The 13,914-nt window shown below is 46.8% G+C and overlaps 1 protein-coding gene across 1 annotated transcript in view; it reads left to right on the top strand.

Moving 5' to 3' along the window:
- LOC146209785 (thromboxane-A synthase-like) overlaps window positions 1–13,914 on the top strand; it is a 130,562-nt gene that overhangs the window by 93,227 nt on the left and 23,421 nt on the right. Inside the window, exon 13 of the mRNA XM_084581142.1 lies at window positions 12,589–12,729. Coding sequence (XP_084437268.1) covers window positions 12,589–12,729 — 141 coding nt within the window. The remainder of the gene's footprint in view (window positions 1–12,588; window positions 12,730–13,914) is intronic.

The following is a 13,914-nucleotide window of genomic DNA, read 5'->3' as shown; positions in this document are numbered from 1 at the left end:
CGCAAGCATTCGGACGCAGACTGCTTATCCCGCTCTCTCATTGACGCTCCCCCGAAGGACGCTGACGACGAGACCTTTCTGGAACCAGCACGCGCCAGTAGTTTTGCACAACAGCGATCCAGAAGGTAAGTTCTGTCTTGGCCGTGGGAGTTTCTTTTATACAAGACGCCTTGCCGTATGCAGAAGGAACCAAGGTGCCGATATAGGTGTCGAGGCATGGTCGTATCACGCCCTTCCAGATAATCGATGAGTGGAAGGATGTCTGGAACAGCTCTTTGTCGATCCCTGAGCTCAGATGCGCTGAGGGTTTCCAGAAAACCTCTATCGTCATCGGCTGTAGTATCGCCAGTGTCAACGGGTGCTCGTGACAGCGTGTCGGCGTCTTCGTGTTTGCGGCCGGACTTGTAAACAATAGTTATGTCAAACTCCTGAAGCCGTAAACTCCAGCGTGCAAGTCGTCCAGATGGGTCTCGCAGCAGCCAGCACAAACAATGATGGTCCGTGACGACTTTAAATGGCCGGCCGTAAAGATAGGGGCGAAACTTCATAGTAGCACATACGACCGCCAGGCATTCCTTTTCTGAGGTGGAGTACTTCATTTCGGCACGAGAGAGAGTGCAGCTAGCATAGGCTATTATTCGCTCAAACCCGTCTTGATGCTGAACAAGGACAACGCCAAAACCGATACTAGTGGCGTCAGTGTGCACCTCAGTGTCAGCCGCTTCATCGAAGTGCGCCAGAACAGGGGATGTTTGAAGGCGCTCACGAAGCAAAGAGAAGGCCATCTGCTGCTCAGAGTTCCACACAAAGGACGTGTCCATCCTTGTAAGGCGCGTCAGAGGTTCTGCGATCTGAGAAAAGTCCGCAATGAAACGCCGATAATATGCGCACAGGCCGAGGAAGCGCTGAACAGCCCTCTTATTAGGTGGAACGGGAAATCGTGCGACGGCAGCAGTCTTATCGAAATCCGGGCGCACCCCATCAGCGCTTACAACATGGCCGAGGAAATTGAGTTCTGTATACCCGAAGTGGCATTTCTGGGGCTTCAGCGTGAGATCAGCAGAACGGAGGGCTTCCAGGACCGCTCGAAGGCGTTCGAGGTGTTGGTCAAATGCTTCGGAAAAAACAACTACGTCGTCCAAGTACACAAGACAGATCCTCAGCTGCAAGACCTAGCCGGTTACTTGGAAGGCAAGACCGCTTTCCCTCCTGTTGTGTTTAGGCGTCAGTTATCGTTATTCACTTAAGGAAATCACGCCCTTGTAAAGAAGAACTGCGCTCACAGCCACGCGGTGCGGCTTCTGCCCGTGCCTAAAAGCCTGAGGCACGAAAATCTTCATGCGTTACACAACGAGCCAACAGCAGGGCATCTCAGGTTAGCGCTCACGTTGCATCTAATCCAAATGATTACTAACCACGACTGCCTGCCGACGTTGCCCATTACGTGAAAGCGTGCCGTGAGTGCCAGCGACGCAAGACACCGCGGTTCAGACTAGCCAGGCTACTGAACCCGATAATGCTCCCAACAATGCCCTTTAAACAAATTGGGATGGATCTCCTCGACGCCTTTCCATCTTCATCGGCGGGTAACAAGTGCACAATCGTGGCCACCGACGACGCCGAAGCAAAAGCACTTGCCAATGGTACTGCGGCAGAAGTCGGTAAGTTTTTTGTGGAACGAATTGTTTTACGACACAGGCGCCCCAGCAGTGCTCATCACGGACAGAGGAACGACATTTATGGTAGAGCTGACGCAAGCCATTGTGGAATACAGCCATACAAGCCATCGACGAATTACTGCGTACCATCCCCAGACAAGTGGACTTACAGAGCGTCTCATCAAAACTATTGTGGATATGATTGCAATGTAAGTCGACGCCGAACGCAAGACAGGACGCCATTATACCCTACGTCATCTCCGCTTATAATACCGCCGTCCAGAAGACAAACGGGTCGCCCCTTTCAGCCTTGTGTACGGCAGGGAGCCCACGACGACGCTTGACGCAAGGCTGCCGCACAAAACCGATGAAAGGAACCTGGACGTCGCCGTCTACCTTCAACCTGCAGAGGAAAGCCGAAGACTCGCCAAAATGCGCATTAAAGATCAGCAAAGAAGCGACGCCCGACATTAACACTTACGACGACACGATGCTGAGTACAAGCCGGGAGATCAAGTCTGGGTTTGGATGCCGATTCGCCGCCGCGGACTGAGCGAAAAGCTTTTACGCCGATACTTCGGCTGTACAAGGTGCTTCGCCGACTAGGACAACTGAACTACGAAATCGTTCCCGACGGAGCGGTAGCATCGCGATTGGCGCCGAGTGTATCCAGAAATTGTGCATGTTGTACGCTGTTATGACCGTGCATGGTCCGCACTTCAGCGCTCTATTGTTCGCCTGTGGGCATGGATATGTGCTGTTGGTGCAAGGGCTCTAAGTGAGCCTGTTTCCATGAATCCTTTTGTGTGAGCCTGTTTTGCTTTGTCGAGACCCTGCAAATGCCAAATTGGCCCTGTCAAGGGAACGTCAAGAAAAATACAAAGAAATGTCGCCCTGTGGGGAATAGCCGGATGTGCTTTTGTTCAGTTGTTCACCCTTCCCGTCGAGAAGCGCTGTTGGCAAGTGAGGAATGCCTATTGTCCAAAGGAGACGACAGACGCGTCCGCTGACGTACAGGACAAGAAAGGAGCATGACGAATACGGCCATTAGAGGAATTCCCGGGAATGCAGGAAAGATTTGCAATTGCCGGAAAGGGACAATGCTGGGAGCAGTATGTGGCGCGCACGTGCACTTGGATTTCTAAGAAGGAAATCTACTTGCCGGAACCACCATATCGGATCTTTGCAGAAGAATAGAAATGTACCTCCTCGCCGTTCCCAAGCTCTACCCGCCAACAAGTGACCACACCCAACGAAACAATACCGGACCAGTCAGTGTATCAGACCATCAGTGCAGTGATGTGTTTGATTGGATGCCGATATCTGAGGGGCGTGCCCTGGAACTGGTTGATCAGCATCTTCAGAGAGGGGCTGGACATAGGGGGTTTTAAGGACGTTGCAGAGCACGACATGACGCTCTGAGCCCTGGGTAAACGGCTCATCCAGACGCTCCTCGCTCCTCGCTATGAACTCTTAACGCTTGCCATTTTGCTGATATACCCTTCTTCTTCATGTAAATACGTTTCCTCAAAGTGCCATTAAACTTGCTTGTATGTATTTTACCAGCTTCGAAGATTCAATCCTTCTTCAACCCGGAGTCTCTGCACGCTACCAAGTGAAGGCCGGGTCGACTTAGCCCCAGCGTCACGACAACGCCTTAAGCCATATATTAGAGGCGCTAAAGGCAATTTATGTTTGCTTTGCAATGTTTATGTTAATTCATATCTGCTTATTTTGAAACATCAAGGCGATGTTTTTTCAAGGAGGGAGTAATGCCATGAAGTGTTTAAATCTTTGTTTCTGTTCGACAGCCCCTAGCATGCGGCCTTCATTGTGATTCTGACTCGCTTGTCAATTCTGTATCCTGTGTTTGTACGTGCTCGTTGTCGCGATACGACGCGTTATATTTTTTTTTGTTGCGAAAGATGTGCCGAGCTCTGTCTCGAAGATTTCGATCTCTCGCGTATGTTTCTACAATGTTCCAGGTGGTGCTAGTGGCAGTTTGCGACGTTATTTTGATTGTTCTGAGCAGACTTTGAATTGAGCGTTGACGAGTGCGACGGGAATTCTTTGTGCTACGATCGACAAGCGCGTTTGTTGCTATCTCCGCCGCGCAGTTGCTTAGCTCTTTTTCGGGCGCAAGTCAGACCAATAAAGAGTTTCTTCAGTGCAATCACGGACTCTTCATCTGTAGCATCAGCCTTGTAATCAACACGTGACAATATTCTTACCCAACGGGGGGGGGGGGGGGGGAGTCGTAATTCCTTCATGACGTAGTAATGGTAGACTAATCTAATCAGTATTGGTAAATATCCGCGCTTTAAGATTTCCAAGTATTTTTGTGATTGTTGAGAAACATGTTTTAGCTAACCAGTCAATTTTCCGCACCGACGGCAATAAATAAGGAGCTGTAGGGCATTTGTAAATGAACGGCGGTGAACAAAATGGCAGTGACTTAAGCCTACCCAATCCTGACTATAAAGAGAGAAAGCACCAGCTGATGTGCCTCAGTGATTAATGAGCTAGGCTATTGAACTCGAGAATGCCGGTTCACATGGTCGGTTTGGTTCCACTTCGATGGGTGTTCCATAGTGTAAACACACTGCATGCGGACACGCAGAGTTAGACAATTTTTCCAGGCTTCCGGATTAGTGGCTTCCCTCCAGCAAGGTAGAAGCATGGCGCGCGTTGTGTACTGTAAAAAGTAGTGACGCTGAGGCTGAAGATTTCTGTACAGCGAGGGGACAATCGAGAACCACATTTTCTAATAAGGCAGGTCTTCTGTACGTTCCATTTCGAACCCCTCAATATTTGGTCACTTTTAAACTCATGCAGACTGAAGCGAAGAACCTTTTCTTTCCGGAAGCAGCGTTCAACATTTATGTGCTGAAATCTGTAATGCAATCGCACAGATAAGCATGCTGTCCATCTACTCACGTATATGTCAGCAAGAAACAAACCTCCTCATGTGAGTCCAAAATCAGATATGGCAGTAATTGAATAACGCTACTGAAATTACGGTAATCTATTTACCTTTCGACTATCGATCATATCCATACCATCAATCAGGCGATAGAAAAATGCTCGGAAATATAACCAGCCCTTATACATAGCATTCATTGATTACGAAAAAGCCTTTGACTCAGTTGAAACATCGGCGGTGATGCAGGCATTGTGAAATCAGAAGGTAGACGAGCCGTACGTGAAAGTGCTGGAAGATATATATAGTGGTTGCACAGTAACCATAGTTCTGCATAAAGAAAGTAACAAAATTCCCATAAAGAAATGTGTTAGGCAAGGAGACACAATCTCCCCATTACTATTCACAGCTTGTTTAGAGGAAGTATTCAGAGACTTGGAATGGGAGCAGTTAGGGATAAGGGTAGGTAGAGAATACCTCAGTAATCTGCGATTTGCTGATGACATTGCTTTGCTAAGCAACTCGGGGGATGAACTGCAAATAATGATTGATGACCTACACAGGAAAAGTAGAAAGGTAGGCTTGAAAATAAATATGCAGAAGACTAAGGTAATGTTCAATAGCCTCGGGAAGGAACAGCAGTTTACATTAGGTAGCGAAATACTGGATGTAGTAGGCGAATATATCTACTTAGGACAGGCAGTAACTGGAGATCCGGACCATGAAAAGGAAATAACAAGAATAAGATTCGGATGGAGCGCATTTGGCAAGCACTGGCAGATTAGGACTAGCAGCTTACCGGTATCGCTCAAGAGGAAAGTATACAACAGTTGAATCTTTCCTGTACTCAGCTATGGGGCTGAAACGTGGAGGCTAACCAGGAGAGTTCTACTTAAGTAGAGGACAACGCAGAGGGCTATGGAACGAAAAATGGTAGGGGTAACATTAAGAGATAGAAAGCGTGCACAGTGGGTCAGAGATATAACTCAAGAAATTAAGAAGAAATGGACATGGGCAAGAGGACATCTAGTGCGAAGAGAGGATAACCGATGGTCGCTGAGGGTAACAAACTGGATTCCAAGGGAAGGAAAGCGTAGCAGGGGGCGGCAGAAAGTTAGGTGGGCGGATGAGATTAAGAAGTTCGCAGGGGTCAAGTGGATGCAGCTAGCACAGAACCGGGTTAAGTGGAGAAATATGGGAGAGGCCTTCGCCCTGCAGTGGGTATAATCAGGCTGATGATGATGATGATTTACTTTTAGCGGTAATTTGTAATGTAAGGAATTACTTTTACAGCTTGGTAATATAGTTTTGTAATGAATTACTTTTTGGCAGTAATTTTACAGCAGTAATTAATTCCTTTTGAAATTACTTTTATAAAGTGCGCCGCTACTCCTTATAGACAACAAAGTAGAGTGCCGTGTAAGCAGGAATGACGTGCGGCAAACCAAAGCCAACGTAACGGATCGGAATATGGAGACAGAATTAAGCACACCAGTGCGTTTGAGACCTTCTGTGGAGCAGAATCACATGGCAACCATTTTCCAAGCAGCAGGACACAAGGCGGCATCGGCAGATGGTAAAAGAAGGCCGGATTTGAAAACTAGATGAGAGCGCGGCGCAGTGCCACTTCCTGTTGTGTCTGCTAGGGAACAGTGGTGCCGGGTTGCACTCGTTACCACGGGGCGGGGGAGGGTTGGGGGGGGGGGGCACAGGCGGTAGGGTCCATGGCGTGAGCCACCATGGCATCAACATTACTGAGTGTAAGGTGGCGATGTGGATTCTTGGGACTTAGTCCCAAGAATCGCAATAAATAGCCCAGCTTCTTTTAGCCCTTCAAATAGCGGAGACAGCTACGGGCCAGCGAGATGCTGGGTTCGCCGCTCATTTCATGACCGTTTGACCATGCTTCTGCTTTTGTCGTTCGTTGTTGCTGTCGACTTATTTTGTAATGTTAGGCGCTGTAGGAAAGAGGGAATGAATAGCTGTCTGGGACGGAATTTTGCAGGAAGATGAAAAAATGCTTGTGCTCCGCGTCTGGAGAACAAGTTAGTTTCAGTGTACTAGCCTTACTTAGTTTCTGCATGGATGAAGACTAAAAAGCAATTTAAAAGTAATTGAATTCCCCAAAGGAATAATTTGTAACGTAATTGCATTAATTTTGGGAGCAGCAATGAGTAATGTAATTTAATTAATTTTCTGCGATTTTCATCACGCAATTAGTAATGTAATTTAATTTTTTTAAAACTAATTTTTCTATGTATGCCCAAAATATTGAAATGCTCAAGATCCTTTATAATATTCTTAAAACATTTCCAGACGATGGAATTGGTGCATAAAAAGCAATAAGACATTGGTCCCAGAATTCAGAAATGGAAACCAGGGACCAGTAGGTCTAAAATATAGACAAAGACTCTTCGCTCGGCAGGGCGAGCAGGCATTGCCCTTCACTTGTCGTTAACAGTATCAATCTAAGAACCAAAGTGAGTGGTTGTCATGGCATTCTATCGGCGCTCGGCGTCTGGAGTGGGCAGGCGGCGGCCGTTAACCTTTTCGTCCGCTTTCCCTGTTCATGAGAGCCTCATGTTGTGCTTATACCCTCTTACAATATTGTTTCCATTACGTTCTCCGCGTGACCCAGCCTGGAGCGGTTGCTGCTGCCGCGATGCCTGTCCGTGGGTTCCATTTGTGATCCTTCTTAGCCGCCCCGTACGCACTTGTCAGTCCCGCTTCCTCGCTGGAAAGCAGCCATCTTGGGTACCGGGTGGCGCAGCGCTCTGCTCTTTCCATGCTGTTCTTAGCGCGCTTCGGCTATTGCTTTTATTCCTAAGCTGCCGTGGAATTCGTCGAATACGTGGTTTGCGGGTGAGTGCGCGCCTAGGCGTGCTCAAACCACTCCCATCGGGATGCAGCGGCAGCGTATTGCAGCTTCTTTTTTTGCAATTTCACTGTCCTCCCCAACGGCGCCGCCAAGCCGTTTATCCAGCTGGCGTTCGCGAGAGTGGAACTCGTGGAAATGGACGTTTCGCAGAACGCTCCAGCTATTTCCCAGTGCATCGTATTGCCGAAATACCTTCTGCGTGCTTTTCGTAGCCGCTATCTATTTTGGTCACCCCCATGAATTAAGGGCTTTCAGAGACTCGACCCCTCCTCGCTACCTACTTCGCCGTCGCTTTAGCAGCCTGGCGCAGATTTAGCTGATGTGTGTTATGGCGGCGTGAACCACGACCAGCTCCTCAGAACCTCCTTGCCAATTCCATTGAATTAACTTGGCTTATCCAAGTTTCCTGCCCGTGGTGTGGTGGGTGCTCTCCACTGATCCTTCATCACAACAAATTCTGCTTCCCGTCCCCTGCCACCTCCGAAACTCGCAGCGTGGTTACTGAGTGTAATGCGAATTTTGGAGCTCTCTCTGCGGTGTGCGAAGACGCGCGGGACAGACGGCCATATGAAACAAAGAGTTATCCCCATTTATTTCACATTTCGCCCCTGGCTTTCAGTTGTCAGCATTGTCAAGGTATGTGTTTTCAGAAAAAAAAAATGTATTTCTGATTAGCAGAACTGAAATCAGTTTTAATCGTCTTGATAACGCGTTGCTGATGCTTGCTTTTAAACTCAATCGTGCGTGTTTTCATGTTAGTAGGAGGCTTCGACTTGTAAATAAACACTTTTTGGAAACCACTTACCACGCATGCCCATCGCATGCCTCTTCTTTATTTGTATCCAGAAGATGTTTTACATGCAGTTGTGCTTTCCTATGCATGCTCTTATAGCCCTTCGAATGTGTGCCGAGTCCATCTCGATCTACTTATGTGTATTGAAAGATGCATACATTCGTATGCTGCTTGTCTTTATTTCATACGTGCTGCATAACATACCGCACAGCATACTGCATACCAGGAGAAAACTAGCGATGCACTCGTGTCGAAAGCTTGCAATTTCGCGCACATGACCGATACACGACTTAATGCTGTGTAACGAAAAAAATGGAGCTATATGTAAACCGAAGCCGAGAAATCACAAAGCGGCCGTTTGGGGCCTTCACTGCGATCCTTACCGTTTTGGAAACTGCCATGTCGTGGGAACATTTTCTGGATGAGTTTTATAAAAATAAGGATATCCTGGGGAGATTCAAAACGTCCCAATGAGTGGTTTTTGGGACATTTCGTGTTTCTTAGGATATGTTAGAAGTGTCAGCCACCACAATTTCACCTGCCGCTAACCAGCAAAGCTCCTGTACTCTCTAGGTGCCAATCGTGCAGCAGAACAAACAGAAATATTTATACGAACCATAAAGTACACGAGAAAGAGCTTGCGTTAAATTTATCCCCCTCCAGTAATGAGGAACCGAAGCCTTAGGATATGTTCGGACTGCAGTGTGTGCAGCTTGATTATATCTGCAAAGCACTGCCTGGTAAACTATACCACCGCTGCACCTTTTCGCTTCAGTTTAAAAACTAATATTATAAACCACGCCTAATCTATATCCTACACACCTACAAACCTAAATGATGAACATGGTTATTTTCCGCCGCATATTGCTTATTCTCCCTCTGTCTACATTTTCTCCTCCAAGTTTCCGCCAAAACAGGTCTCTTCACCTAGAGTAAAAAATTGGATTTTTAACCCTGTGCTTTCTCGCGGTGCTTCCCGCTTTCCCCTCTTCTTGTCCTTCTTGAAATTAGAGGTCGTTTCGGTATCTAGACGCGAGGTCTAGAAGATTTCTGCTTGCCTACTGCTTGCTTTATTGTGCGCTTCAAATTAGACACAGAAGGCTGCAAGGGAATCATAAATTTTAAGGTCCAAGGGCAAGCTTACTAGGGCTACAATCATGATTCTAGTTTGTACTGCTATATAGTGTAATAGTTTGATATAGTGCAATGGGTGAAGAATCAAATACAGTCATACAAACGGATCGTTCCTAAACTTATCCGTTTAAATTATCCACTTTTTTTCGTCACATAAATTCCTTTCTAATAAAGCATAGACACTGTGAACAAGCGATAAGATATGCCTCTGCTCTCGCATTTACTGTTTTTTGTAAAGGATCTAGGCGCATTACTCAATAACGTGTGGTGATTGATGATAAGTGCAAAAAAGCAGGGAAAACAAAGTCTCCAGATGATAAGCTATCGTTACTAAACGTCTTACTAGACCAAGGGGAAGCATGTACGCAGGGAACTTCATTCCACCAACATTATTGTTCTAGCGTAATCAATCGCGTGAAAGCGGATGCAATGCAGTGGCGTTCCTTTTGTTTCTAAAAGCTCGCAGCGGCCCAATTGTTGATTGCAGATCACATTTCTGTTCTCTTCATTCTTGAACTGGTTTTCGCATTCAGCTTTCCCGGCAGCTAAACGTTTAGTTTCGTCAAACTGCGTGTGAAAACATTTGTTTTATCTTGTGTTCAGCAGGGTTCGCCGCGCTACGGACAAGCAAATATTGCATTGGCGCCAAAAATATTACCTTGTTGGCGAAAAGGTCGTCATGTAATGCTACAGCACTAATTGAGGCACAAAAAATTCAGATGACCTGCTGTGTAGAAACTATTGCAGTCCGGAAAGCCACTTTGTGGTTTGAAGAGAATGTACTGCTACAATCATGAAATGCCAACAAGAGCATTTTCATTAGTCGGGCGAAAAGGCTGTACCAGCTAAATAAAATTACCTCTTAAACATCTAGCAAGTGTTGGTACTGCTGCGTGGTTAAGTCATCGACACACTTAGAAGATATACTAAAGTAGAACTATGGAGCTTGTTGCCGGTCTATTTGGTATTCACGATTTAGGATCATTTTTTTCACCTCAACACACGGTCAAAGGAAGAAAAAAAGAAAGAGGCGGATTAGAACGACCACAGAGCTCCGCATTCGTCCCACTTCTTTTCATTCTTCGGACGTGTGCCATTTGGCTGAAAAAAAATCTAGATGGCACTCTGGACCACTAAATTGCGATGAGGCGAAAGCCACATAGCGCCGTGGATCGTAGCTCTCCACTACGGCACCTCTATCTCCCCCTGTTATTTCACTCTCACCTTCGTCTCTTCCTTACGGCGTGGTACATGTGTCTGATTGATTAATTTATAGGAAGTGAAGGCGCGGTAACTGTCTCACTTGTTTTTTTTTGGACACCTCACCGGGCCGTAAGGGAAGGGAGGAAGGTGGGAGTGAAAGTGGAAAGAGAGAAATGGGAGCCGTAGTGGAGGGCTACGGAGTAATTTAGAACCCCTGGGGATCTTTAACACACGGACGCCTCTTCGTTTCGCCTCCACGAAACGCATCGCCGAGGTCGGGTTCGAACCCGGCTACTCCGGCACAGTAGTCGGTCTTACACTGCATCACCCCGGCGGGGTGTACATGTGTCGTATCTGTCACAATTCTCCGCGTACATGTGTCTGCGGAGAATTGTGAGAGATACGGCGCTGAGGGGGTGAAGGGTGACCGTTCCTGGCCCTACGGGGTTGGGATGGTAGGCCAACGCCGCTTGCGGCGGGGGCTAGCCAGCCGTAGAATTATATCTGTGATAGACCGTTATTGCACCCGCCACTGCTTCGGTGGTGGACGACGGCTGTTCTGGCGGCGCGTGTCTTTCTCCCCCTCTTCTTTTTCCTTTCTTCTCTATTTTTTCTTCTGTCCACACGAGGCAGCGAAGGTGGCTCAGCTGTAGAGCCAATAGCAGGCCCGTGCATTTTCTTTTCCTTCTTCCCACAGCCGCAACAACAACAGATACTGCGCCTTTTCTATTATGTATATCAATTAAAATACCGTTGATACCTCCTGTGCTAATGCGTCCTAGACATCTGGGTCTGATTCTGTTTGCTGTGTGGTGCAGCGTTCGAGGAAGCGCCAATTGAAAGACGCCGCACGGACGCCTGGCTCGAACGCGCGGCGGGGTCAGCTTCGTCTATGCCTGAATTGCCAAGTAACGACATGACATGTCGTTACGGTACATCCTGCGCCCGTTGTCAAACACAGCCAGCATTCCTTTGAACGCCTCAAAATTCACTGCGTTTTCTAATTCGTTTATAACTAATTAAAGGCGCAGTATCTGTCATTTGCGGACTCCCGCTATCCTGACGGTAGACAGCGGGAATTATGGTGACTGTTTCACGACCCGAGGCGTGGCGCATTGTTTGGAAGGGGTTTTCCTAGGGATGTATTACAACAGACCATAAAGAAGGATTTTTCACTAGACTCGAGCGGCATTCAATATTTAAGCATGTATGATTAGGATGCCGTTCCATTTGACGTTATCAGGCTTATGGACCTCCACTGTATATGGCGCTCCATAATGACAGGCTATCACTATGGCAAGGATAGAAGACATGCTCGAATTTAATATCGAGAAAGTATGGAGTGATTTATTGCCAATCAGAAAGTGTCTGCGGAACCTCCCAGTTGACTCGCAAAGGTAGAGCCTTTGTTGTCGCTGCAAAGGTTTTATTACGACGATGCCAGTCTAACGCTGCCTGATCGTGACATTCATTCATGTACACTGCCTTGAGTGTATTTCTTCATGTTTTGATCGGAGTTTCCTTTCGTGTCGTGTCATGTGCCAAAGGCAGAAAATACAGAAAAACATTCGGGGAGTGGCGCAGTTGGTAAAGCGCATGGATGGGGGGATCCAAGGGATAAAGTTTAAAGTTTGAAGTTTGCTTTATTTCCTGCATGAATACAAAAACATTTGCAGACAGTTCCCGGTGGAGTCAAGAAATTTATTTATTTATTTTAACTATATGCCTCGAAAGTGCGACAGCCTCTGCCGACACCCTCTAGCGACAGCTCCTTTGTCAACGATGAGGCATTAAAGGCGTTTGCCTTAAAATTATGAACCGAGCGCTTGACGTAGTAGGTTGCACGTGCGCTCTAAACTCCGAACGCAGTTCAATTTTGTTAAAGTCAGTTGTCAGTTCGCGCTTCGTCTTGTACGTGGCCTGTTTGTTCCGTTTTGCTAGGAGTTTGAAGCATCAACAGCAGCGGTATAAACTCTTGAGAGCCCTATTCGATGTGTCGCAGGTTTATAACGCGGCAAGCTGGCAAAGACTTTGAGTACAAGGGCACACATTTCAAGACTGGAACCTGCTTCATGACAGCAACCTACCAGATACAGAGGGACCCTCGCTATTGGCCTGACCCTCTGAAGTTCAATCCAGAAAGGTACGATGTCGCTGTTTGCTGGAGCGGTCATGTACAGTTCGCGTCTTTTACTAGTGCTTGATTTAAAAATGTTCGACTTGACTGCTCTGTTGCCAATTTGTGACTTTATTAATCGCCACGTTGCCAAGCTGTTAATACACTCCAAAATAGTAATTATGCTCACTTCATTTTACCTCAGGTACGGTGCTGAAGGAACCGACTTATGGCTTCTTTACTATAGCTTGATTTCAGACTACGTGGCTTAATTGATTATGCAGTTTCCTGTAGTATTTCGTTTTCTAGTCAAAACAGAGTGAAAGTCTGAGTAAGTGTCTGCGATCTTGGTACTACTTATTGAAAGTTTAAGGAGTTATTAAAATTAGTGACGAAATCTCATCAAATAAACGTAACATCACGTACCTACTCAATATGGACAATACACTCGAGCCATAAATCGGCATACAGCGAACGAAATCGTATATCTTTATTGAAGTGAAAATTTGATAACAAGGACGCCCACTCGACATATTATTTGCGGAGACATCAACGCTCACAATTAAATTTGGGGAATCTCACACACATGTGGCAAAGGTGCCAAGCTTGCGGAACGTCTTGAGAAACATTCCATTGAACCGCTAAATACCCTATCTCCGAGGCCTGACGACAACTCCAGCTGCCCACAGTTTTGGCTGGCGCACCGATCTGGAAACATGTGGAAGTGACCGTTGCCCATTCTTCATGTCAGCTGACAGTGTGCAGTTGGGATGGAAGAAATTTCTTATAAAATCTACAGACTGGGATACATACGAAGACGCTGCAAACAGAGGAATTACTGCCGCAACCCGAAATGAGGAACTAATATCGACAATAGCTTATTTCCTGATAGAAAGCTCGCGAATCACAGCTAAAAGCGATAGCTTACCCTCAAATGATGAGATATTACAAAGGCTGGGCTCAATTCGCAGGCGAGCTGAAAGGAAAGCTTTGCGCACAAAATACATTCATGTCCTTCGTGCCTCCTGACGCACACGTCACATTCGACGCTACCTGGATAAGCTTAGTCGGCAAAAGATGGCATGACTTTTGTTCTACGCTGGATGTGTGCCAATCAGCAGCCAAATTTTGGCGGATATATCGCCGTATGCGCACGCCCCTTCAACAGCTTCACCCTTTCTCAGCACTCTCTCTGCATGAACGAATATCTAT

Source organism: Amblyomma maculatum, chromosome 1, assembly GCF_055883805.1.
Source record: "Amblyomma maculatum isolate TAMU_Amacu chromosome 1, ASM5588380v1, whole genome shotgun sequence".
In the NCBI taxonomy this organism is placed as follows: Eukaryota; Metazoa; Arthropoda; class Arachnida; order Ixodida; family Ixodidae; genus Amblyomma; species Amblyomma maculatum.
This window is presented reverse-complemented; position numbering and strand designations above follow the sequence as displayed.